Source organism: Mchenga conophoros, linkage group LG13 (genome assembly GCF_057382185.1).
Source record: "Mchenga conophoros isolate Kocher_MC1m ecotype Shallow Benthic linkage group LG13, M_conophoros_male_GT1.1, whole genome shotgun sequence".
In the NCBI taxonomy this organism is placed as follows: Eukaryota; Metazoa; Chordata; class Actinopteri; order Cichliformes; family Cichlidae; genus Mchenga; species Mchenga conophoros.
The window spans coordinates 30,747,617-30,774,087 of record NC_140538.1 but is presented as its reverse complement, the minus strand read 5'-3'; the positions used below and the strand labels follow the sequence as shown (position 1 = coordinate 30,774,087).

At 41.2% G+C, this 26,471-nt stretch overlaps 2 protein-coding genes across 3 annotated transcripts in view; one reads left to right on the top strand and one right to left on the bottom strand.

The window, feature by feature from the left end:
- Positions 1-1,920: 1,920 nt before the first annotated feature.
- Positions 1,921-8,741, bottom strand: tslig3a (tRNA splicing ligase complex subunit 3A). Its single transcript, XM_085297686.1, has 8 exons — positions 8,575-8,741; positions 7,718-7,866; positions 7,342-7,476; positions 6,064-6,245; positions 4,534-4,614; positions 4,332-4,448; positions 3,342-3,509; positions 1,921-3,102 (listed from the first exon to the last, which is right to left on the bottom strand). Exons 1-8 carry the CDS (start codon positions 8,610-8,612, stop codon positions 2,503-2,505), a joined length of 1,470 nt encoding a protein of 489 aa, XP_085153812.1. The 5' UTR covers positions 8,613-8,741; the 3' UTR covers positions 1,921-2,502.
- Positions 8,742-23,086: 14,345 nt separating this feature from the next.
- LOC146561528 (ras and Rab interactor 2-like) overlaps positions 23,087-26,471 on the top strand; it is a 45,758-nt gene continuing 42,373 nt past the window's right edge. For both annotated transcript variants that reach the window (XM_085297684.1, XM_085297683.1), the window contains exon 1: positions 23,087-23,279. The gene's annotated coding sequence lies outside the window, so the exon portion shown is untranslated. The remainder of the gene's footprint in view (positions 23,280-26,471) is intronic.

Below are 26,471 nucleotides of genomic sequence, written 5' to 3'. Positions count from 1 at the left end.
CCAGTCATCCACCCATTCACGCACCCATTCACACACTGGTGATGGCAAGCTACATTGTAGCCACAGCCACCCTGGGGCACACTGACAGAGGCGAGGCTGCCGGACACTGGCGCCACCAGGCCCTCTGACCACCACCAGTAGGCAGAGGGCCTACTCCATCAGGAGAGGAAGTGGATTACTCTTTTCAAGTAACGAGTAGAGTAAGGGATTACTATTGCAAAAACAGTAATTAGATTACCGTTACTTTGCCGTAGGAACGCTGCGTTACTGCGTTACTAAAACCGTGATTTTTTTTGCGAGAATGTCTCATGACAGTGATGTAAGCGAGTGCGACGTTCGTGACAACAGCTGTGTGCAGATCAACAGTGGATCATATATCGAGTGCGGGAGAGAGTGTGAGCGTGCAGCGTTTAAAGCGTGGAAGTACTGACCTTACTTTGAGTTTGATTCCATAAAGAGTGACAAAAACATTAGTGTCCGTTGTGTGTGGGAAGAAAACTTCTTTTTACAGCGGAAAACCCCCCCCTAAACTTCCAAGCAAGCACTGGGAGTGCGCTATGACGTAATGGGAAATTCAGAGAAACTCGCAGATTCTTCAACTGACCGCTGCAGCTCACCTACACCAGGGTAAACCTCCGCCTGCCCCACTCCTGCTTTACAGGTGAAAATAGAGCAACAGGACCGCTAGTCTTTGATTTTATTTATTTTCTGCTGTGTTTTACTTGCATCTATTCGAAAGAGTGAGTGTAAACACGAAAACAAATTTTATTTTATGTGCTGGAATGTGCAGAAAATAGGTTTAAACGTTAAACAAATTTCTTCCAGTCAGAGAATGGTGCATACAGTTAAATTTTTGCTTGATGCATAAAGTTAAAAGATTAAAACTAATAAAACAAGTTAAAAAAAGAGACTTTTCCATTTGATTACATTTTGTATGATGGATTATGCAGAAAAAGTAGAATTGGGCTGAAAGATCTATCGATTTATCACCTCTTCAGGTTGTAAATCGTGTTTTTAAAAAGTAACTAAGTAATTAATTACTTTTGAAAATAAGTAATCAGTAAAGTAACGGGATTACTTTTTGGGGGGAAGTAATCAGTAATTAGTTACTGATTACTTTTTTCAAGTAACTTGATCAACACTGGTGAGGACCTTAAGCTGACTGTTAACTCTGCTCCAGCTCTCTGCAAAACCGCTAGTCTTTTTACCACTGCTCAATATAAAGCATTCTATCATACTGTACAACAGCTTGGTAGGGAAACTACACAGCTGCTGTCAAACCGCTGGCAACCACCCCTCAGCCTCCTAGTAGATACCTCTATGGTATCAACTTGAAACTCCTACTGCTCCTCATTTTAGGGTTCTTGCACAAAGTTAGGTATCCACACTGTCAGCCCAGCATTACAGCAACATTGTAAAGGACGTTACCAATCCATTTTATCAGCCATCCTCTTTGCTGCCATTTGGAAGACAGCATAGGGCTCAAAAGACCTGCACTTCCAGATTCAGGAACAGGTTCTATTGAACAGCCATAACTGCACTTGGTTCTCATTTTGGCATCCTTCAAGCAAGTCATGAGATGCACTTGGCACAATTCCCTTTAAATTGTGCCTTGTCTTTAAAGCATTCAGGTCAGTTTTTATGGTAGTCTGTATCGTCTTAAAACAATTAAAATTATAATAGCATTTCTCTTAAGCATATTGCATACATAGGACTGCTATGCCATTTTCAACTGTTCAAGAGAGACAACAAATTTAACTGTATGTGTCGCACGAGACAGATTGCTATATTAGAATTAATCATTTCATCAAAGTGTGCCTAATAAAATGCCCAGTGAGTTTATAACTCTGATGTAAATAATTGGCAATGAGGGAATGTCCCCATCTGATGTAGATAATCAAGACCATTGAACCTGTGACACTCGTTTCAGCTTTTATTTCTCATTCACTCATCCATGCAAACCTTTCAACATCCATACCTGTATGCACACAAGCTTCCATTAGGAGTACAAGATAGCATCATTTTGTTTTTTTAAATAAGTAACAAAGGACTCTAGTCAGATTAACCGAAACAAAACTAAGACTGGAAAATGATGCTTTTTTCCCTTCAAGTCATTCTCATATTCACCAAAACTAGAAGAATTTCAAGAATCCTGTAATATCAGTGTGCACCTCTAATTTCAGATACAGCAAATGCACACACACTGAAATTTTAGGGACCTTTAGTTTTCGAAAAAAAATGTCCACAATAAGGCTAATTAAGCAGAGTCCAACTTGTCGACTAACCACTTATAGCAGATCTATATGAAAACAACTGAAAACAAAGGGCCACTTTAGAACTGCCCTGAATAGAGACCATAACAGTCTGGTGAAAAATACTACCTGTGTTTCTATAACGTCAGCTTGTAACCATTATAATAGTTGAAGATCAGCTGATAAGGCATTTTAGATGAGTTCATGAACGAGAAGCAGTCGACGTGGACTCTGCTGTGCTGCCCTGCCTTCAGCTAGTATAATGTCTGCCTTGACTAAAGCCAGCCTGGCTATAATGCTGCCCACCATGCTGGAAGAACTGTTCAAACTGTCCTCCTTGGTTAAAATTCTGCCCCCCTCTTCCTCCCCAGCCCCCTCCTTGTCCTCCTCCTCCCCTTCCTCCTCTTCCTCTACCCCCTCGACCTCCTCGACCGCCACCTCTGTCTTGGTAATGACCGCCATCATGGTATCCGCCGCCTCCTCCTCCATGGTAGTTGGGATCCTGGAAGCCTCCTTGGTGGTTTCCTCCATAACCTCCTCTTCCTCCTCCCCCGTGATGACCTCCTGCATCCTGATAGTAGCCCTGGTTGTAACTGCCTCTCCCTCTTCCACCTCCTCCTCTACTTCCTCTCTCCCCGTGTCCTCCTCCCCCGGCTCCCCTCTCATAGCCCCCACGGCCACCTTGAGAGCCGTGATCGTATCCTCCCCTGCCACCTCCGTGCCCACCGCCGCCATAGTGTCCTCCGATTTGGGGAGCATCTTGACGCTTCTGCCAGGTGGGCATCTCTGGAGGCGGAGGCTCAATCTCACACGGCCGACCTCCCCTGTCTGGTACTCGGCCCATCAGAACCTGAGGAGAGGAAATGTGCTGAAATCAAACAGTTGTGGGACGCTTGACCACAGCGCCACTAGACGTGACGCGTGGATGACCAGGAGAAACATTTCAAACTAAAGTTACTGTGCTGAGCTTTATATGTTTATTACCACCAAACAGTCAGTATTAAATCAACGCATTTTACACTGAAATAAAAACAGAGTAAAAGACATGAAAAGGAAGAAGGACAGGTGTCACTGCACTGATGAGCCCACCTTATTGATGGCACAGGCCGTCTTCTCTCTTATCTTCCCGCTGCTTGTGCGGAGGATCTTGGAGAAGTCTTGGCGAGCGGCAAGAAGATGAGCAACAGAGACTTTACTTTTGTTGGCAAGAGCTGAACGCAGTGGAGGGTAAACTTTACTCAACTTATCAGCATGTGTCTGAAGAGAGATGAGCACAATAAAGCCCATAATCCACAACAGGACAGTAACACATCTATTGTATTAAACAGTATTTTTCAAAGTATATGACTAAACACGAGACTCAGAATCAACAATCAACTGGCAGAATTATTTGAAAAGATGATTACTTTTTTCATCATTTTATAGCAGCTTATATTCCTCTGGATTTCAGGCTGTATCTCTTCAGGAAGCCTCTAGAGGCAGGAATTTCTCACCGTTTTATATTATTTTCAAATAATAATTACTTATGAAAAGTTGTGGTCCGGATGAAGTTATTACTTCAAGTCCACCTATTCTGCCTTTTCATATTTTCTGTCATATCTCCTGTTCAGATACTCATATTAAACATAACCAAAGTTTAAATGATGAGTCCAGCGTATGTACATGTGAGCCAAAAGCTCAGGCACAAACTCCTACTCCTGGCTCTATATGATGTCAGCGAGAGCATGTGGCCGTAATGTCGCACGCAGTTCTGTTTGTCAGCAAAGCAGCCACACCCACCAAATGAATGGTGACCTTACAGGAGAAGAGCCAAAATAGCTATTTTCAGATGCAGGACAAACTGACGGCAGCACAAACACCAGCAAAAGATAAATAAGGATTATTTTGGTTTTGGCCCAACATTTTTATAGTGAGAAGAACAACATTTAAGAGAGCAGAAGATTTTGTAGCTAACCCAATTAAGAACATTTGCTATGAAAGAGAGCAAAGAGCAGTACCTCTGTAACCCACAGTGCTCCTGTTTAAAAAGCTAGACACGTGCTTCATACTTGGTTAGGAGGATGCCACGTTGCTACGTACCTTTGCTCTATCGGACCAACCGAAGGACTGCACCGTCACGTCAAGACGTTTCAACAGCATCTTCCTTCTCACCTCATACTCATTCACTAGCGCTTGGTTTATAGCCTCAATTTTTTCCTAAGGTAAAAAGATTAAGAGAGAAGAAAGAGTCTTCACATACTATTCACTGACTGTTCTGCATTTCTCCACCATTTTTACTTACCATGTGCACAGGTCCAAGGGGCTTCTTTAACAACGGCTCCCCTACATGGTTTGGTGGAACTCGACTAAGGGCTTCTTTCAGCTGAAAGGAAAAAGAGAGCATGTGCAGATGTGTGCAAGTTGAATTGTAAAAGTATCTGCTTTCAAAGAAAAAACACTTTAGGAGGGCAGGAATCCTTTCCCTGACTTCAGATTGTCAGCCTCATGGTTGGTTGTTGCAAAACATTCATTTCTCTCAGTGTTGCTGGCAGGCAGCTCACATCCTTCCTTTGCTTTTAAGCCTACATTTTAAAACTCGTTCACTCATTGTAAGTTTACACACTTTCTAAAATGAACACGAGTACCATGCTTATACACCTGTTTTACACTAAATGTCAAAAAGAGTGAAAACAGTGCTGAGCAGTGCTTTCATGTAATATCAGTTTCTACCACAAGATGGTGCAGCATCCACTCATAATTCAACCTGAAGAGGAGGAGCACGGGGACATGACAAGTATCTATTCCAAATGATAAAAAGTCCACATGACAGCAGCTTTCTACAGCTTTGGAGATGAAAACAATGAGTGATGATGTTGATTGGAAGCCACAAAGCAATGGCTATATTAATAAAGTGCTAATGTTTCCCAAATGGACTTCTTCTTGTTTGTCATTTTAGACTAAATGCCCTGCATGTGATTACCTCAATTAGACTTACTTTGCTGTGGAATCTAAGAGCAAACCATACATTTTATTTTCTTCATGTTAGAGGGTGGGCAACTACACGAAATATTCTGGTAAAACACTGCCCCTTGGTAGTAATAGTTTGGGTACATTTTGCAGAGGTCAACAAAAAAAACCCCAATAACAAGAAGGCTTTGTATTTCTCTGTAACGGTAACGTGCAAAATTCATTATGAAATTCTGCCTCGGCCCTGAAACTTTAGCCATTTTATGTTTATTCACTGCAAAACAGTTATATTTTAATCATTTATCTCATATATGTGAAAACGAATAAATTAGCAGCAGTGGGAAATCTTTGGGTTGGGGCAGGCAAATGTTAAAGTCTGCCTAGAGTGCTGACACAGATGAGATGTTATCAGATAATAAAATATTAAATAATCATCATAAACATTTATAACCTCTCATCTCAATTACTGCAATGCACTTCTCATAGAGATCAGCCAGGCTTCCATTGCTCGCTTACGGCTGGTGCAAAACACGCTGCTCGATTTTTTTCTGGTGCAAGTGAGAGCACATCACTTCAAGTTTAGCATAACTTCAGTGGCTGCTCGTTTATGAATTCAAAATCCTTTTATTTGTCTTCATGTCTCTTAAAGGTTCTGCCCCATTTATCCGTATGAGCTGCTGCACCCTTTTGTCCCAGATGTTTTTGCTTGTTTCAAAGGTCAGAGGTGACCTTTACAGCTGCTGCTCCTTCACTCGTCGTTTTTAACTCTCACCCAGTGCGAGTTATCACAACACGATGTAATATGGTGTCGCTCTTTTTTAGAGACCCTACTTTATAGTGGACACCACCTCTGTGTCTAACTGACCTTCTTCTCTATGCCACTGAAGAACTGGAACATGGTGATGTTGGCTGGAGGCTTGGACATGCCCAGTGCCATGCAGATGCCCTTCAGTTCTTGGAACGCAGGGCTTCCAGACTCCTGGGCTTTCTTCTGAGGCTTGTTAACCAGGATCATCCTCGACGCCTCCAACTCAGAAACCAGAAAAGCTGAAACCCCCCAAAAATGAATTTGAGTAAATTCTTATTGCTTTGACAGTGAGATCAGGTTTCTGAAAGTCACATTTCAAACAAATCAGCTCCACTTGAGATTTACAAGTCGGCACTAATCTGTGTTTTGAGGCCAAGACAGTGAAGCAATACTCCACCTTCATTTACTTCCCTCTGAAAAACCGACTGGGAACTGCCCAAGTTAAAAGACACACAGAGTGTCAGGGTGAAAACTGTGGCGACAGCCATGGCTGCGTTCTGTCCAGACAGGTCAGATCCAGTATCCGCTGCTGATTTTCCTGCCATCATCAAACTATGTTCGTAGTTGTTCAAGCTCAGTTTAGATTTATTGCTCATGTTTGACTCCAGCCCTGCCACAGAATGGTGAAATGTCCACTGTACAGCACCTTTCACCTTATCACAGGTGTGAGAAGCAGTTAAGAAGATGGAAGGATGAACAGATTTTTGTAATTTGTCATTATGTTTTCCTGACCTGATTCTGACCTGAACTACAGCAAAAACATGAAGCCAGTGGACCTCAGTGTTTATAGTATAATTACTCCATTTATGCGCTGATGAAGTCAGGAAATTCAGAGGATGACAACATGGGTGACTACAGTAATGCTGCATGAACACCAGCGACTGCACAGACAGATTTGCAGATTTATGGATCGTGTATGAGAGTAATCCACAGTGAAAGAAGTAAAACTAGATGAAGGCACCTACCAGAATAAAGACACTTCATTTCTAAATGCAGCATATTACTAGTAAAGCTGCCACACCTTCTCCAACCAACAGGTAAAACTGGACACCTGCTGAATGTATGAGTCCTTAAAACTCAAACACCAGTGGCACACCCACAGTGAATGTTTCACTTGTTTTGCCTGCAGTGAGAGCATAGTGCGCAAGACTCACATCTTTCCTCTCCTCTCACTTTTTTTTGCTTTCATCCACATTAGACATTTAAATACAGAAGACATGTTGACATTAGGTGGGCCTTTATCACAGCCTGTGTGTGTCTAAGCAGTTCATAGAAAGTGTCAGGTTTAAGTTGCTCTTTAAAGACAGGCGTGGTTATTAAGAGTGTTTTTCGTACTTATAAGCAGCAGGCAGTCTGTCCTGTTCAGGAACCTCTGGGTAATGTCTCCACTGGTGAGGACAGAGTATGGACAGGTGAGCTCTGACAGCAGGCCGCTCATCTCCAGCTGGAAGCCCTCTGCCTCACTCGGGCCTGGAACAAGAACAAAAAGCACTTTCTAAATGTTGGCTTTTAGATAAACAAGTTGGTTAGATCTCATTTCATTAACTCATGTATGATACCCACAATCATGGACTGGAATTGGAGGCCAGAAAATAACAAACACTGGAATAGATGTTCATTAATAATCTGCTGTACAACTATTCAACAATTATATTTTACATTTGTTAGCATCAGGAAGAGCTTCATGTCCTAGTGAATGAGCAGCGCTTACAGTTGGTAGCATGGACATTTTCCTCCAGCTTGCAGTAGAGTCTGAGTTCTGAGACGATCCAAGCACAGAGCTTGGTAAACTCGGGTGAAGCTGCTCCTCCGCTCACAGCAGATTCCAGAGCTCCTTCTTCCAACAGAGGGCCTTGGTACCTGCACTCAATCAATCCATCCATCACACACACGCACACACAAATAGAGCTCATATTAAAAAACAACAACAACAACAAAAATAAAAAAACACATAAAACCTCTCTCACTCTTGATGACGAGTAGAAATGAAGCCTGCTAAGAGAGCCAGAGCGTCTCCAAACAGAACCAAAGCACATTTTAAAATGTGGTTATTTAAGGACTCTCTTCTTACTGTCAGGCTTACATGAGGCAACGAAAGTGGCACGAGAGCCCCAGTGACTTGGGAGAACCTACTGGAAATTTCAGCGTATAAGAGATTAATCTGGAACCATCTTCTCTATCTTGCTTAGAAAACTGGTCTGAACTGGTTAATGCAAAATAATGTGTTGGAGCTATCCTCGTATGCATTTTCATGGCAGCAGCTGCTGCTGCTGCTGCTGACGAAGCCTGTAGCTTATCATGTCAAATCACTGTGTAGGCTCGATTTGCATGACTATGTACACACATCAATATGACACTCATAAGCAGCGATTTTAAATTTAAATAAATAAATAAATAAATACACAACACCGCCCGAACGCTAGCTACCACACCAATTTAGCCGTTTAGCTCAAGCTATATTTGTATTGCGCTGGCTAAAATAGAAAAGAATGGGCAGGTCTGCTCCCTGGAGCGTGGCTAGGCACACAGTGTTTCCACAGCGGGATACATAACCGTATTTTCACTTACCCTAAATCTTCCAGAGAGACAAGAATGTCATTCTCCATCCTACTGTTCCCGAGTTATCTACTAAAATCACGAAATACAGATTCCACATCAGCCAGCTCAGCATACACGTTTAACTTCTTCTCCTTCTTCGTTGGATTCATTGGCGGCTGTGACCCCAACTTGGATCGAGCTTTTTTCCGCCACCTGCTGGACTGGAGCGCGATCGGTGACTGCGTTCGTGTTTTTTTCTTCGCTTTTTTACGGCAGCTTGCAGTCTATCAGTGTTGAACTACTGCCATCTCTTGGGTTATACTGCGACACTTCAATTTCCTTAGGAATTTCTTCTGGAATGACAACTGCCGCACTTGTTTAATTTTTGGATTTTTCGATCCATCTGTATAAATCTGCAAATAGTCACTGTACTTGTACCTGAAAAATCCTTTCCTCTTTCCCAACAATTTTCTAACACTTTCTTAACAGGATGACTTTTATTATGACCTTTCAAATGTATCTAATAATTAACTATTAACAGTTTTCTTCTAATATATAGTGGCATTTCACCTGATTCTACCCTTAAAGCACATATTGGCATTGTTTTAACTGACCCTAAGCAAAGTCTCAAAGGTGAGTACTTTTGTTTGCTTTGGACTGTTTAATTTTTGCTCCTTTCTTCTCAGGACCCCGGCTCCAGCTTCCCCTCCACGAAACTGGTTGTACTGGAGATGTATTCCTGTTAAAAGTTAGTTCTTCCTTCCCACTTTTACCAACTGCCCCAACGTTCCCGCTCTAACAACTGTAGAGTCTTTACTGTACGATATGAAAGTGTCGATCCTAGGTAAATACATCTGTACCGAACTGATTTGTTTGCACTCTAAAGTTTTTTTTTCTGTTGTTTTCATTTTTCACACCTTTTGCTTTGTTTTACATACTCACTGCCCAGTTTATTAGATATCATTAGTACCACATTGGACCCTCGTTCACCTTTAGAATTGCTTTCATTATTATAGATTCAGCAAGGTGGTGCTCAGAGATTTTGGTCCACATTGACATTGTTTCATTATGCAGTTTCTGCAGATTTGTAGACTGCACATCCATCATGCCAATCTCTTGTTTCAGTACATTTCAAAGGTGCTACCGGATTAAGATCTGGTGACTGTTGAGTCCATTTGAGTGTTGAACTCTGTTAAAAAAAACCTTTTAGATTATTTGAGCTTTGTGATATGGTGCGTTATCCTGCTGGAAGCAGCCATTAGAGGGCTGGTCCAAATGTTCATAAAGGGATTAACACGATCAGAAACAATACTCAAGCAGACTGTGTTGCGCTGGCTAACAGCTTCAGTGCACCTTAGCATTCCCCAAGTCCTTTGGTGATGGCGATGAAGAGAGCAGCCTAACATCATTAAAATTTCCAGTAGGTGTTCGGATGGGCTGACGTGATGAATGTGCAAGTCATAATATTTCCCTAAATTTGTCACCCATCTGTACCTTCATAATGTTGTCCTTTTTCAGAGCTTGTTTAGCCAACAAGTACACCATCTGATTTTGTTCTTTGTCCCCGTGACTATCATTCTGTTATCCATATTAGTCACTTTAAAATGAGACTCAATGTTCAGATCAACAACAAGAAAAATCAAAATTACAAAGCGCAATGCAGCTCTGTCCAGATATTTATGGATTTATTGTATTTAATCAAATGCTCCAAATGAGCAGTTTTTAGATTTGTGAACAGGTTGCTTTGAATTGGGCGTATGGCAGTGTACTTTTAATACTTTATGATGTTGGTTAACGTTGGTGTTTGCTCTTCATTTTCCATTGTTAGACTGAGGGCTTTTGTGTCAACCACACTGTACATGAACAAAACTGGACTGCAGGTCTCTTGGTTCGGTTCTCAATCCACATGTTGTATTTGATGAAAATGAAGTTTGAAACAGTCGGGCCAACACATCTTGGTTTGTGTGCGTTATCACTGTTTCCAACTATGGACAGCAGGTATACTGCATGCTCATCATTTAAAGCAACACATAAACTACTACAGGATACTGAGGAAGTCCAATGAAGCACAAACACCAGATAATACAATTAAAGCTTGTTGACATAGTGTGGTGGGATTCACTAAGTAAAAATGAGGCTTAATCCATCCAGTATAAAAAAATATAAATATAAAAAATATAAATTGCAGATTGATCCAGCCTGGCCCACGATTTTGCTTTTTCCACACGGTGCAGGACTTTTCCCCATACCTGCCTTTTGGGAAATGTAGTTCTTTTTCCATCCCCAATGTTCTGTCAACATTTTAGTGACGGCTTCGGCATGGAGCTGTCGCCCTCCTCCGCCCACACCTCCAGAGCCACTGCTTTATCCACAGATACAGTACACAGGTACAGTAAGCAGATACAGTACACAGGTCCAGTAAGCAGGTCCAGTACACAGATACAGTACGCAGGTACAGTATGCAGATACAGTAAACAGATACAGTACACAGATACAGTACACAGGTACAATACGCAGATACAGTAAACAGATACAGTACACAGATACAGTACACAGGTACAGTAAGCAGATACAGTACACAGATACAGTACACAGGTACAGTAAGCAGATACAGTACACAGATACAGTAAACAGATACAGTACACAGATACAGTACACAGGTACAATACGCAGATACAGTAAGCAGGTCCAGTACACAGATACAGTACGCAGGTACAGTATGCAGATACAGTAAACAGATACAGTACACAGATACTGTACACAGGTACAATACGCAGATACAGTAAGCAGATACAGTACACAGATACAGTAAGCAGATACAGTACACAGGTCCAGTACACAGATACAGTAAACAGATACAGTACACAGATACAGTACGCAGGTACAGTACACAGGTCCAGTACACAGATACAGTACACAGGTACAGTACACAGATACAGTAAACAGATACAGTACACAGATACAGTAAGCACATACAGTACACAGATACAGTACGCAGGTACAGTACACAGGTCCAGTACACAGATACAGTACACAGGTACAGTACACAGATACAGTAAACAGATACAGTACGCAGGTACAGTACGCAGGTACAGTACACAGGTCCAGTACACAGATACAGTACGCAGGTACAGTACACAGGTCCAGTACACAGATACAGTACACAGGTACAGTACACAGATACAGTAAGCAGATACAGTACACAGGTCCAGTACACAGATACAGTAAACAGATACAGTACACAGATACAGTACGCAGGTACAGTACACAGGTCCAGTACACAGATACAGTACACAGATACAGTAAACAGATACAGTACACAGATACAGTAAGCACATACAGTACACAGATACAGTACGCAGGTACAGTACACAGGTCCAGTACACAGATACAGTACACAGGTACAGTACACAGATACAGTAAACAGATACAGTACGCAGGTACAGTACGCAGGTACAGTACACAGATACAGTACGCAGGTACAGTAAACAGATACAGTAAACAGGTACAGTACACAGATACAGTACGCAGGTACAGTAAACAGATACAGTACACAGATACAGTACGCAGGTACAGTACACAGGTACAGTACACAGATACAGTACGCAGGTACAGTACACAGGTACAGTACACAGATACAGTACGCAGGTACAGTACACAGGTCCAGTGCACATGTCCATTACACAGGTACAGTACACATATACAGTACACAGGTACAGTACACAGATACAGTACACAGGTCCAGTACGCAGATACAGTACACAGGTCCAGTAAGCAGATTCAGTACACAGGTACAGTACACAGGTACAGTACACAGGTACAGTAAGCAGATTCAGTACGCAGGTACAGTACGCAGATACAGTAAACAGATTCAGTACATAGGTATAGTACACAGGTACAGTACACAGGTACAGTAAACAGATTCAGTACATAGGTACAGTACACAGGTACAGTAAACAGATTCAGTACATAGGTACAGTACACAGGTACAGTAAGCAGATTCAGTACGCAGGTACAGTACGCAGATACAGTAAACAGATTCAGTACATAGGTATAGTACACAGGTACAGTACACAGGTACAGTAAACAGATTCAGTACACAGGTACAGTACACAGGTACAGTAAGCAGATTCAGTACGCAGGTACAGTACGCAGATACAGTAAACAGATTCAGTACATAGGTATAGTACACAGGTACAGTACACAGGTACAGTAAACAGATTCAGTACATAGGTACAGTACACAGGTACAGTAAGCAGATTCAGTACGCAGGTACAGTACGCAGATACAGTAAACAGATTCAGTACACAGGTACAGTACACAGGTACAGTACACAGGTACAGTACGCAGATTCAGTATACAGGTACAGTACGCAGGTACAGTACACAGGTACAGTACACAGATTCAGTACACATGTACAGTACACAGATACAGTACACAGGTCCAGTAAGCAGATTCAGTAAACAGATTCAGTACACAGGTACAGTACACAGGTACAGTACGCAGGTACAGTACACAGGTACAGTACACAGATACAGTACACAGGTCCAGTAAGCAGATTCAGTAAACAGATTCAGTACACAGGTACAGTACACAGGTACAGTAAACAGATTCAGTACACAGGTACAGTACACAGGTACAGTACACAGGTACAGTAAACAGATTCAGTACATAGGTACAGTACACAGGTACAGTACACAGGTACAGTACGCAGATTCAGTAAACAGATTCAGTACACAGGTACAGTACACAGGTACAGTACGCAGGTACAGTACACAGGTACAGTACACAGATACAGTACACAGGTCCAGTAAGCAGATTCAGTAAACAGATTCAGTACACAGGTACAGTACACAGGTACAGTAAACAGATTCAGTACACAGGTACAGTACACAGGTACAGTACACAGGTACAGTAAACAGATTCAGTACACAGGTACAGTACACAGGTACAGTACACAGGTACAGTAAACAGATTCAGTACATAGGTACAGTACACAGGTACAGTACACAGGTACAGTACGCAGATACAGTAAACAGATTCAGTACGCAGGTCCAGTACGCAGAAATGAGGGAGAACATATTTTGTTCATTTGTTTGTTTGTTTCTACATGAGCTTTGTGTGATTTGATAAGTATCTGAGGCTGAGACCACAGGACAGTAAAACATGATTTTTGGGCTTCATTTCTGTACTGAACAGTCATTTCAAGATTAATTAGTAAATAAGAATTAGCTGATGTTGTTCATGAGACTAAAGTCATATCACTTTGGTAATGTAAATATAATATGGCCAATATTCTAGTTATTATATTAATCATTATTAGCTATTACAGCAGTGAACATGAACTCTGTGTCAAATACTGAGCTTCAGTACAGATTCAAGTTGCAGTTATTTATATGTCTTATCACCTTAAATCTTCACTCAAAGACAAGTATCTTTGACAGTGCATATATAGGTGTATCATATATAAGAGACAAATGTTGTTCCTTCATGCTGGCATTACTAAATTTGGCTCATTGCTTACATATATTTATAAAAAGAAAATGTACAAGCTGTGATAACTGTTTCTGATAAAATGAAGAGTAGACTGATATATGAAATATTCCTTTATTGGGTGAGAAAATCAGACCATGTCATAACTGCTTTAAGTCATACAGAATAGATATCAGAGCCTTAAACAGGCTGGCTTCTGCTAAATGGGTCAAACTGGGCAGAAAGTAAACAAACACATAACATCCTTACAGAATATGATGTAACACTATAGATCAACTTAGCTCAGAATATATAAAGCATATAAACAATTACAGCAATATGATGCAACAAACACAGCAGTGCTACTGATCCAAAATACTCAAAGCTTCATAGAACTGAAACAAACATTTGTTTTTAGCTCCATTCTGCTGCTGATACATACTTTAGGTTTCTGAATATTACACTTGTTGCTGCCTTTCATAGTGTGTAACTTGAAGGCCCTGAGTACTTTCTCCCACACTGGAAACACTGGAATGATAAAATTATTTGAACATTACCTAATAAGACTGATTCAGGACAGACAATTAGTTATTTTAAACTTTTCTAGCAGTCCTTCACAAACAGGGAACAGTCTGTCTATTCTCTCCATCTGTCAGCTGCTGCTGGCTCTTCCTCCTCCTCTTCCTCACACACTGTTGAGTTTGTCCTGGTGGATCATCAGGGGTGCAAAGCCTCACAGATGATGTGCAGCAGTGGGTCCCTCAGTCTGTCCTCACTCTGGACACTTGCAGTCGTCACACATGGAAATCAAATGTGTGATAAGCTGCAGGATTCAAACACAAGTGTGACTTATAAACACATGTTCATATTTTTATTACACAATCAGAGAGAAAGAAACAGAGAGAGTGCAGGACAGACAGACAGGTGACAGTCTCAGGTGTATACACTGCTACAAAACAGCACAAAAGAAGGAGGATTTAGTGTTTGTGTCATTATGAGTGCTAAACAAGAAGAGTTCCCAGATGCTACAGTGGACACATGTGTGACTCCTGTGATTAAAGCATCTTTCTTTCAGCTTAACGAGTGAACCGTCAGCTCGTTCAAACACACGTTAAAGTCCGTTTGGCTCGACACCACCGAACAGAGGCAGCAATATAACACAGCTAACATTAACAGTGCAGTGAATCCTGCTTGTGCCGTGATATTCAGGACTGCAAACCGAGCAGCATCACTGACTTTCAGCTTGTTGTGTTTGTGGATATATGACTGACTTTAATTATCCACAAAATCATCACAATCTCTGTAAGATTAAGGTCGACTATATATATATTTTTTAAAGTAAAGGCTTTAAAACCAAGTTAATTCTGAAAGTACAGACATGACTAATGTCACATAACTTTCCCGACATGTGGCCAACAATAATGGTTTAATGTTCTTCATTAAAAAAATATTTGCGCATAAATAAGTGACATAATATTCAGTACTTACTTCTGAAAGTTTACACTTCCTCCGCTCCGCTTCCACCGTTTTTTTTCGGCAAAATTATCCACACCACCACCGCACTATGAAGTCTGGGATATGTTGGGCCATGAAGGCTACACCGACCCATCCTTAAAATTCAGGGAAATTATGGACGCATTTGAGGGCCGCATTTCGAGCAGCCTTTGAATTGGGAAAGCCTTCTCTTGTCGCTGTGACGTAATCGGCCTTAAAATGCGGCCTTTAAGGCTGCAAACCCCAAATCCGGTCATTGGTACTTCCTGGCTTGTGTAGTTACTAGGTAACAAAAGCTCAACACTGCCCCTAGCGTCCTGGAGCACTTCCGTTGTGTTTTGGAATTTGCATGTGTTTTTGAGTTTGCAAGTGTTTTGGAATTTGTACGTGTTTTGGATTTTGCAAGTGTTTTGGAATTTGTACGTGTTTTGGATTTTGCAAGTGTTTTGGAATTTGTACGTGTTTTGGAATTTGCATGTGTTTTTTAGTTTGCAAGTGTTTTGGATTTTGCAAGTGTTTTGGAATTTGTACGTGTTTTGGATTTTGCAAGTGTTTTGGAATTTGTACGTGTTTTGGAATTTGTACGTGTTTTGGAATTTGCATGTGTTTTTTAGTTTGCAAGTGTTTTGGATTTTGCAAGTGTTTTGGAGTTTGTACGTGTTTTGGAATTTGTACGTGTTTTGGAATTTGCAAGTGTTTTGGATTTTGCAAGTGTTTTGGAATTTGTACGTGTTTTGGATTTTGCAAGTGTTTTGGAATTTGTACGTGTTTTGGATTTTGCAAGTGTTTTGGAATTTGTACGTGTTTTGGAATTTGTACGTGTTTTGGAATTTGCATGTGTTTTTTAGTTTGCAAGTGTTTTGGATTTTGCAAGTGTTTTGGAATTTGTACGTGTTTTGGATTTTGCAAGTGTTTTGGAATTTGTACGTGTTTTGGAATTTGTACGTGTTTTGGAATTTGCATGTGTTTTTTAGTTTGCAAGTGTTTTGGATTTTGCAAGTGTTTTGGAGTTTGTACGTGTTTTGGAATTTGTACGTGTTTTGGAATTTGCAAGTGTTTTGGATTTTGCAAGTGTTTTGGAATTTGTACGTGTTTTGGATTTTGCGAGTGTTTTGGAATTTGTACGTGTTTTGGATTTTGCAAGTGTTTTGGAATTTGTACGTGTTTTGGAATTTGTACGTGTTTTGGAATTTGCATGTGTTTTTTAGTTTGCAAGTGTTTTGGATTTTGCAAGTGTTTTGGAATTTGTACGTGTTTTGGAATTTGTACGTGTTTTGGAATTTGCATGTGTTTTTTAGTTTGCAAGTGTTTTGGATTTTGCAAGTGTTTTGGAGTCTGTACGTGTTTTGGAGTTTGCATGTGTTTTTTAGTTTGCAAGTGTTTTGGAGTTTGCATGTGTTTTGGAATTTGCAAGTGTTTTGGAGTTTGCAAGTGTTTTGGAGTTTGTACCTGCTTTGTCTCTAGGGGCCACCGTAGGTTACTACCGTTTATGTCAGAACCGGTGCCGGACACCGGTACCCATCCCTACCAGTAGGTAAGGAGGCCACCCACCACCAATATGCTGATGTGGTGAAGCGATGGCTATGCTTCGTGCCGTTCAGACAGGGAGGGAGTGGCCGGCGTTGCTGGAAGCCTTCCACGGACATTTCACATTCTGAGGAAACAGACATGTTCAACAAAAGTTCAACACTCTGATGTTTGTCTAACCAAAATACTTGAACACAACAGTTTTAATCCAGGATGAGATGCTCACAAAAAGCACTGTGCATGAAAAGATCCATCACTGTATAGTTCTTTCATTATTGCTCTTCTTCCAGAGGACAAATATATCCAATTAAAGAAGCATTTCAGAGAACTGTATTGGTTGGATCTTTGGGAATTTCACTGAAAAAACGATACATTTAATAGAGCTACAAGCTTTCTTTTTAAGATGCTTTTTATGGTATTTTTCTCATGTAATGCTTCTCAGAACCTGTCACTCTATGGTTGTTCAGTATGTATAACCCTTGAAAGACCCGACAGACAATTTGAGCCATTCAGTTTTTTATTTTCATGCTATTTTGGTTGTGCTAAATGAATATAGCATAATATAAATATATATTATATATAGCTGCACCTTAGCCATGATGGCAAGACTTTACATACAGCAGGGTCTGAAAATGGTCATGCACTGAGTGTGAAAATGGCTCTTCATCCTCCTCTGAAGACATCAGCTGATGTCCTCTTGGTTTATTAAGTCATGGTTACTTCCAGTTCCTGCCTCACCAAAAGGACATGAAATTAAATTATTGATCAATCATCTGTAATGCTGTAAAATTCAGGTGATTGGTAGAGGTAAAGGTTAGTGAATTTCAGAATCTTTAAATGTTTCACCCCCCCTCCCCTTTTGTTCCAACAACACCAGTACTTGAGCTCCAGCTGAACTCCTCATGTTATCCCTGCATGATCTTGACAGTTATCTATCAATCTATTTCCTTTTGATTGCTGTGAATTTTTGTTTCTTGTTTAGTTGCCAATTTGTGGTCACTGAACTACACTTGGTTGGCTCCGTCTCTGCTGGTAGTTGAGAGATATTCTAACAATTCATAATCTCTGCACAGGTAATCTAATCTGTCTCTGCATTTAGTTTATTGTTTCCAGTGTTTTAGACACGTATCTTTTCATTGTGTTGTAATTTGTTTTACTGTTTGGTGTTTGGAAAGCAGTGTTGTTGACAGACCAGCCAGAGTGTTTGAGAGGAGGCTCGACAGTTCTTTGTTGGTGATTTTCCATGCATGTGTAAAATGTTTCTGCACAGTTCTGCATGTAGAAATTCTGTCTGAGTAGACCCCAAACTTCGCAACCTTACAGAGCAATGGTCAGGATGACACTATCCAATATTTCAACCAGGAAAAAGTCATACCCCATCATACCACCTTTGTGCTGGTATGACAGGCCTTTTCCCCAGAAGACGTTTTAACATTTGTGACGGTAAGGAAGGCTCAGGTCTAAATAATGCAATGAATGCATGCTGGTCTGGTTTCAAAGTTTCCTCAAGTTACTGTCACTGATTTACTGTAACACGGTCGTGGCTCATGACAACTGGCATATCTCTGTCAAAACAACTTATTTAATCTTCAGCAAATGCAGAACCGAGTCTCTTTGGCGATCTGCCCATAATTCTCTGATAATGATACTTCGGAGCTGAGAGTGACACATGCACAATATTCCCGATAGTCATCTCTGTCCTCTCATGGGAAAAGTACAGCAAATGGGAATTTTGTTTAGCTCTGCAGCTTCTAAACGGCACTGGTGGTTTGCCACCTTTGGTTCCTCTTTCAACAACAACAAACAAACAGAATATTAAGCAGTTTTAAATGATCTGTGCTGATCTATGGGAAAACATACATTTACAGTGTTTTACAACTATAAGGAGGTAAAAGGAAAGATGATACAACTACAAACAGATCAGGACCGAAAAGAGGTGACTGGAGAAGAAACGCTTAGTGCATCGTGGTCCCCCAGAAGTCTGAGTGTGTCACAGCATAAGTACGTGAGGGTTCATATTCACCTGATTCAACAAAATTAGCAAATTCAAAAATGAACATTTTAAGGCTAATTATGAAAGTATACAGGGTGTATGGCTTGTGAAGCTAAACTGACAGATGGGTTCAGAGAAGAGGGGCCTGAAGGCTCTATCTCCCATTCTGCTTTTAAAAACTGAGAGTCTGAGAGTGCTCTGTAGGAATAATATAAAACTGCGAGGTCTGATTCAGGACGTTATATTTAAGCAGAAAGATTTTAAATAAAATTCTACATTCAACAAGAAAACAATGATGAGAAGCTAAAATGGGAGGAAAACTGTCTCTTTTCTAGTCTCTTAGAAGTATCACTGTGGTGTTTTGCACACAGTGAGAGCTCTATTTGGAAGTTTTTTCAGGAAGGTTTTGGAAGATGGTAATAAATAGTAATCAGAATAGTCCAGACCTGAAAAGAAAACAAAGTGCATGGACTAGCTTTTCAGCATGAGTCTAAGACAGGATGTTTCTAATTTTAGTAATATTGTGCAGAAAAAAAATCTACATATTTGTTTAATTAAGTCATGTGGCTACAACCGTAGCTTGCCTCCATCAGTATGTGAATGCAAGAGTGAATGAATAGTGGCATTGTAAAGCGCTTTGGGTGCCTTGAAAAGCGCTATATAAATCCAATCCATTATTATTATTATTATTATTATAATGTGTGAGTTAAAGGACATATCATGATTAAATATGACACCAAAGAAATGTGAGTCAGTGTGAGAGTCTCATTTCAAATTTATTTCTCATATTTTTAGGGCCTAGCACAATAAACTCAGTGCTGTCTATATGTTAAGCCTCTCTGAAATGAATGTAATGAATTCAACCATAAAAAGGCACCTAACTGAAAGAATGAATCAGTCTTGTGTCTACACATAACAGAAAAAAAAAATAGCAACAAATCATTTTAAATTGCATTTTAAATTTGCAGTCTTGCAGCCCGTTGATCATTTCTTCAGTTGAGTTTATGAAATTTTTTTAAAAAAAAAAAAATCAACCAATTCGGCAGGCACCAACAAGGTCATTCCCAAAAAACTATTGATTGAAAGCTTGGCATATTTTGGTGTGGTGTACAGTTTGTCCTTAAGAAATTGAGGAAACACGACAAGTACAACGCGAAGAAGTGGAAAGTCTAAAAACTATCTACAGCAGATAAACAGTATGTGAAAATCATGTCCTTGAGAATGGACGGTTGTCAAGACGCCACTCTGAAGGGATGTAAACACAAAAGTATATACCAAGTTCTAGAGTATTTAAAAAAAATTGACTTAACAGCGTGTACAGAAGAAGTCGGGAGAACGGTACAACAGGGTTTTTAACATATGTCCATATTATGGCCCTAGATTAAAATGTTCTTAAGTTTGTGTGTTAAGAGTACACTTTTGTCGACTCCAGAGGAATTAAAGCCAAAAACTTCAGACCAATACGGTTTTCTCAAATGGAACACGTGACAAGAAAATTAATTTTGAGTTTGTTTTTGTTGCTTTTGCGTGTTGTGGGGGGAGGAGGCAACATCATTGCCAGGGTAGGAAGTATTGAAACCATGCCTTTAAAATAAAACAGTTAGTGTCTATTATTAGTGTCTAACCTGTATGCGACAATACCTGTACTTTTATTTTAAAGGCATGGTTTCAATACTTCTGTTAGGTGATGGCTGTGTGCGGACAGGGATAGGACCCAAGATGCAGACTCCAGAGACAAACTTAAACCAAAACAGCTTTAATGCTGAACGCAAACATAACATAACTGGAAAAAAACTCAAAATAAACCCGGCCAGGCGGGAGGCACTGGCAGCGACGTAGTTCAGGGGGCCGTCCATGACGGCGGCGTAGGTCAAGGAGCCGGCCATGACGGCAACGACGTCCAGTCATCGGCCGGACAGGACATGCAGGATGTGCCAGATGTGCAGGCCGGACAGGACGTGCAGGCCCAGACGGCATGGGGACCCCAGGCGCAGACGAAGCTAAACACTCGGAGGCCGGACCAGGCGGCGCCGCAGAGGCTGGGGCCGGACCAGACGAAGCAGACACTGCGGGCGGTGTAGATTTAGAGTTTGCAGGTGGAGCCGGTGGTGGTTGAATGGCCGCACCAGAACCATCAGCAGACACTGGAATGTGCTGGCTGGGTCCTCCCGGACCCCCAGCCGACGAGGCAAGAGGCTGCACGGGCCCCTCGGACCCTACAGCAGAGTCAGGAAGCAGAACGGGCCCCTCGGACCCTCCAGCGGAGACAGGAAGCCAAACGGGCCCCTCGGACCCTCCAGCGGAGACAGGAAGCCAAACGGGCCCCTCGGACCCTCCAGCAGAACCAGTTTGCAGAACAGATGAAGTAGGTGTGATGTCAGAATGTCCAGAGTCAGAATGCTCAATAGTTCTGTTGTGGCGGCGGCCAGAACGCCGTTTCCTTCGGGATGAGGAAACAGGAACCGGTGGAGAAAAAGAGACCACCTCCTCATCCTCTGACCACATAGCTGCCAGAAAAAAGGCAGGTGAACGAGAACCCAGCTGGTGTGGGGAGGGAGAGGAAGTCCGTGGCAATGTTGAGACAGAAGGAGAGTGTGTGTTGTCCTGGGGTAACGGTGGGGAAGATGTAGAGAGTGAGAGAGCAAGCTCACCAGCCTTGACTTGCTCTCTCCAGGCAGTAATGGTGTCATCCAACTTAGTGTCCTTAGCAAACTGAGACAGCTGAGGGTTATGGCGAATGATGGCATCCACTGCATTCAGCCCGACTGCCATAGTCCGTAGATCCCGTGACTGGGCAATGCGGTCGAGCAGGCTTACCAGCCGCTCCGTCTCGCCGTTGAACTCCGAGGAAAAGGAGTCTGCAGGGTCCACGTTCTGGTCGCGATCTTCTGTTAGGTGACGGCTGTGTGCGGACAGGGATAGGACCCAAGATGCAGACTCCAGAGACAAACTTAAACCAAAACAGCTTTAATGCTGAACGCAAACATAACACAACTGGAAAAACTCAAAATAAACTAACACCAGTGGACTAGCAAAACACACAGCAAAATAAACGGTAGATCACAACATGGATACAGAGAAACACAGGGCTTAAATACACAGAGGGAGCAATCAGGGAATGAGTAACAGGAGGGAAACACAGCTGGGGCAAATCAGGCCTAACGAGACCAGGGGAAGCAAAACCAGACACATTAACATCAGACATGGACTTCCAAAGTAAAACAGGAAACATAACACAGACTCACAGGCAAGCACTAAAACAAAGGGAACAGAGACGTGGGACCAGGGCAGACACAGACACTGACTGGACGTGGAAATACAGCAGACAGGAAAGACAGCAACAAAGGAACAAAGACAGAAAACCAAAACACTAAAACTCTAACCAAACCTCACCCAGAGGACCTTAACTAAGAAAAACCCGTAAAGCAAAGCTAGAATATAATGAAATAACAAAATCAAATTACCAAAAACACAAAACACTGGGTCACCGACCCAGGAACCCTAACAACTTCCTACCCTGGTCGTACCTCCGGTTCCCACTGACACTTGGAAAAATAAGTGTTGCGAATGTGAAACAAACACAAGAGAAGTTTTCTGTCCTTCAATTGTTCTTGTTCTGTGCTAGGTATTTTCATTTTTATATGAAACTTTATTGTTTTGTTATTTCAATATAGGGTTAAAGCTTATCATCACTTATTTTTGTTTTTGAAATTCTCTACTGTTACTGTGATTGTAACTGCTCACGAAAGTGTAAAGAACAACATAGTTTATTTACAAACATTGCTTATTTAATCTGTCCAAACTCCAAAGTGTACTTTGAGTAACACGACAGTTGTTATTATTCAGTGGAACATTCGTTTTCTTTAATATATTTTTTTATATATAGCATGTAAAGAAAGGCTTTTGGAAACAGCACAGATCATTGAACTTAATTTCGCTCTTTGGATCTCTTGACATGAGCGTTAGGTATTTTATTTTGAAAACAAAAGCGGAACTCGTTTCTTCTTGCGGATCGTTTTCACACTCAGACGGAAAGTCTGCTCCTCAGATGAGCTTGGACCATGGGGGAAGCTACAGCTGGATGGAATCTTTTTCTTCAGCCGACACAGTGAGAAAAAGTAACACTGACAACGTGTAACAACCGAAAGTAACGCCGACACGGAGCAATAATGCTCTCACACATTCAACAAGTAAACGAAGCAGTGGAAGTTTCTTCTGCCAAAGTGAAATAACCCACAATCCGCAAGAGGTAAGTAAGTTTAAAGTTCAGCTGCGTGTTCTTTGTGTGGCTGCTGTGCACGAGTCAAAGGTCTTTTTGTTTTTTTGTTGATTATGTTCCGCTTCGAAATTCAGATGTAATTCTTTCCGCCAAGAAAAGCCGGCAAACTCACAGTTTCTCTAACAAAGCAGCGTTCTGTGAATCCTGCGGGACGTGTTGTACAGCTTAAACACCACCTGTCGCGCGGCGTTTTCCTGTGCCCAGTCCACAGAAAGCCTCCGTACTTATTTCACGCATGTTTAGAAAATACACGGTGTTCAGTGAAAACACACGGAGCAAACTATGTCATTTAGATAAGTCTTCAATCTTATAAATAAATAAATAAATGTGCAGTATTTACAGTAGCCCCTGCCTTCAGCCCATTATCAGCGCTTCCCTTCAGTCCGCGGTCAGCACTCCTAATTAAATACAGATTTATCGATGCATTTTGATGTCTGTTCATAACGTGTTTTCAGCGTTGTTTCAAGTTGCAGGGATATAACGAGTAAGATTACTTATCATAAAGTAGTTAATGGGTCCCTCTACGTTATTACTGGGAAGGAGTTCGCTACAACAAGTACAGCAAAATGAGCTCTGAATGATCATGTAAATTTGTTCTCCAAACTCACGTAGCCCGAAGCATCAGAGTGTTATTTCAGCTCGGCTCACAGATCCACTCGTGTGTTTTGTGGCTCAGTTGTCTCCCCCCCCCCCCCTCTTTGGCTGCTGAATGTTTCTAGCTCACAGACTGGCATATTGTCTATTGTTTACATGGTAATTGGACTGCTGTCTAAGAGTTCTAGCTGTGTAACCGTACTCATCATCCTCAGCCTATAACATCATATCATCCTTCTCCTGACTGTCTTATTTTCCTTGAAGAAGGTTTGTGTGTGGGGGGGTGGGGGTGGGGGAGTATTTCCTGGTACCGGTCAGGATCCTGGTTTTCCAATCTCCTCAGAAATCTGCTAATGTGCTTAGTGCTCAGGACCCGAAGCAGTTGCTGTACCTCAAACCTGAGTCACAGGGCAGGAATTCAGTTTGTTGTTGGAGTACCACAGTTATGAGAAGAGATATAGAAAATATGTATTTTAATTCTTTAAATATGCAGAGAGAGGTATGATTGTGGTCTTTGATGAAGCGTCACCATCACAGAAAACCACTCTCCTTCCACTTAGGTAAATATAGGTAAGTATTTCTCATCAGAGGCTGGAAAAGCAAGAAAAGGGAGTTTCTCTTTGAGGAATGAAACCAGTTCTTTCAGAAGTGCTTTCATACCAGAGTGTGACATAATAAAGAACAAGACGCCAATCAGTGTGTTACTGTCATTCTGACTTAATTTAGATATTGTTGACAGGTAACTTGACATTTCATATAGGTCCTGCTGGTCCCACTCTTGTCATACTGAAGCTAAAACCTGGTTATAACAGAGTACTTACTGCCAGAAATAGGACTGCTTAATTATGGCAAAAAAATCTGAACTATTTCTGTCATTATTACAATCCACATTACCCATTATCAGTGTTGTCCTCGACCCTCATCCCCATGTCTTCCATACTGAACAAAAGCCCAGGTAAATACAAGTTACTGCTGTTAAGCAAAGGTTGTACTAGCAACTCTTTCTTTAACCGGGACACCAGGGCAGAGGCCATGCAGACTTTGAGTGTTCTTCCTTGTCCTGCGTGCGTTCTCTCTGGCTTCCTGTCACAGTCCAAAGACCTGCAAGTTAGGTTAATGCTAAATTATCCGTTAATGTGCGATAGATGAAGTGAACAGAATAAAGTAGCATATGAATATATCTTTGAATATTTTTTCTCATAGCACTCCAAAGCACTTTTAGTGGTCACTAAAAAAGAGCTAAATAAATGCCAGTCCGTTTCCAGATTTAAGCTGTGATGACATTAGGCCTCATCTGCAAGCATTTACCTTCAACTTCCAAGAAGGCACAAGTCTGCAGTCACATTAACAGACGAGATTCTGTTTCAGTGTTCTTTGCTAACTTAGGTCTTTAAACAAGGCAGGCAAGTGGCAGTGCTTTTGAAACCTGTACAGAATGGCTCTGCCTTCAAACAATTCTTGGACTTCCAAATATTTAAATTTGCATTTTTACCAGTGCTTAGCTAAAAGGTAAATGGACTGATTCTTATATAGCGCCTTTTACTCTCCCGGACTACTCAAAGCACTCTATACAACATGCCACATTCACCCAATCACACAAGCACTTTCTTTCTATGCTTAGTGCTTCCTAACTTCATTCATACACATTCACAGAAACTTGGGTTAGTATCTTGCCCAAGGATACTTGACATGTAGACTGGTGAAGCCTGGGATCGGACCTTCCAATCAGTAGGGGACAGCAGGGAACCTGTAGATGTCTGCAGTACTATGTCAGATGCTGCATAATTAGTGGTCAGGTATGTTTAGTGTATAGAAAATATACATAGTGTACTTATGTATACTCTTATACATAAGAGAAGGTGTGTTGGTTGAAAATAATGGGGACAGAACCTGTATTGTTGAACCTAAACTGTTTACTCGTCACATGGTAACCTAAAAAGCTGACGTGCAAAATGATTATATTTTTGCATATCAGCGGGCGTACATATGAAAGGTAAATTGTACTTTTCTCCTCAGGTTTCAGAGAACTTTTTACTAGATGGCACGCTACCGATACTGATACCGATATCATAAATTTGGATATCTGCCGATACCGATATTAATCCGATATAGTATATTTTATAGTCAATAAAACGGTTTGTTTTTTATCTTGCTGCATTTTGTATAAGTTCATACTCAGGTTTTAAAAAACAAAACACTAAAGCTATTCTGTTATACCTGTATGCAAAAACACACTGCACCCAAAATATTTCATAGTTCAGCAAAACTGATCAATCTAATAAACTTGAACCTGCACCATCCTCCCTATTCTGGTATTCTAAAAAGTACGTAGTGGAAATATTAAACAACTTAATTAATAGGGTTGCCAATGTCAAGCAAAAAAATTTTGAACCACCCCCCACCTCATGATGCTTCATCAACGTAATCGACTTTAATGCACGTGTAAAACAAATGCACAGAAATCAATTATATTTCTACAATAATTACATAAATTCAACATCTTTCTTCAACAGAATTGCAGACTGCACGGATGGTACCTTCCCAAAGGAAAAAGTACTGTAGGTTCTA